Source organism: Penaeus monodon, chromosome 29 (assembly GCF_015228065.2).
Source record: "Penaeus monodon isolate SGIC_2016 chromosome 29, NSTDA_Pmon_1, whole genome shotgun sequence".
NCBI lineage: Eukaryota > Metazoa > Arthropoda > Malacostraca > Decapoda > Penaeidae > Penaeus > Penaeus monodon.
This window is the reverse complement of record NC_051414.1, coordinates 12,619,125-12,620,611: the sequence shown is the minus strand read 5'-3', so window position 1 is coordinate 12,620,611 and position 1,487 is coordinate 12,619,125. Positions and strand designations below refer to the sequence as shown.

The 1,487-nt window shown below is 35.8% G+C and overlaps 1 protein-coding gene across 1 annotated transcript in view; it reads right to left on the bottom strand.

The window, feature by feature from the left end:
• Nucleotides 1–1,487, bottom strand: part of LOC119591737 (protein jim lovell-like) — a gene marked incomplete in the record, with an annotated part of 76,264 nt that overhangs the window by 7,214 nt on the left and 67,563 nt on the right. Inside the window, 1 exon segment of the mRNA XM_037940487.1 lies at nucleotides 791–929. Within this exon segment, the coding sequence (XP_037796415.1) occupies nucleotides 791–929 (139 nt within the window).

Sequence of the window (1,487 nt, the reverse complement as noted above, 5' to 3'; positions counted from 1 at the left end):
GTTGTCGTGTCACTTCCCTTCCATGTGATCTGGGGTTATAACACTAACTGTACTACGACTTTGTGTGCACGACTGTGTATCACGCATACACAGCTATACATACATTTACTCATCCAGACTCTATATATAAATGTAGATACGTGTTCACTCACACAAACACACAAGGTTACTTAGACTACGTGCATATTTACAATTTTAATAACATGTAAAACTTAAGTGCAAATTTCACACACCAATATAACTGAACTAAAAGTTTTTACACTCTAGATTACTATAAATTACTGAAAGCGTTTCTTGGCTTTTCTTTATAACTTATTATACATATTTTACATGCCAGTTCACAAAACAATGGTTAAAATAAATGTTTGATACTAGTTCCTCATTCCTATGTTGCCTGTTCAAATTTGAATGTTTGCCTCTGAGCAAATATGTTGTTTCAAAAGCCGCTTGTGTGCAAAGCGAGCTGGACAATGCTGACAAGAGTAAGGTCGTTTTTCAGTATGAGTTTTTACATGCCTATGAAGGCTGCTATTATTGGCGCAACGGAAGGAGCACAGCGGGCAAGAATACGGCTTTTCTCCGGTGTGAATGTGCATGTGGTCTTTAAGATGGATGTTCTGAAGAAACTGAGCGGGGCATATATGACATTTAAAGGGCCTTTCGCCTGTATGAATTCGTAAATGCCTCTTCAGGTCACATCTTTTTGAACAAGTAAACGAACACCATTTGCATGAATACGGTTTTGGCTGAGACATCAGCGACATGTGTTGACCTTCAATAGCTTGCTTACTCCTATTCGGCAGTCTTTCACTCGTGGTATCATGGTTGTAGAGATGTCGACGATTTAGAATATCCACTGGATGGTAAATCTTCTCAGGTATAGTTGCATCTTCTTCAACAAACATGTGAACCTCAGTATTCGTGGGCACCTGTAAAGAATGCCCTCTTTTAGGGACCTCATGTTCTTAAGCCATACTCTAATGCAATAAAGTTTTGAAACAAGATTTCAGTCATCTTCAATATTATCTGCAAATTTACATGGATCCAATAAAAAAAGGCCAGAGCTTCCCAAAATATCAACATCCATAAATACAAGTAATTCAAAGTTCACCATAATCACTCTTCAGAATTAACTACCAAATCGAAGTTCAAAGATGAGTAGAATTAACATGTAAAGTGAATAAGACCAACGAAGTTACAAATACATTACCTAATGTAATCGTTATTATGAATAACTTCAATTCAAATATCCATAGAAATGGCATGTGATTGTACTTATGAATCATGAACATATTGCAGGTACTAAAAATTGTACATAATATTCGAAGAAGCCATCACCAAATGTATTAATAATAGATAATAATATACAGAGCAAGAGAAATAAAACACTTGAAACTTGTTTCTACTTTATTTCTCGAAAACAATCCATGTATACAGGGTGAAAGAAGTATCACTCACTCCAGCATAAGCCAAATTCTATAGGTAGG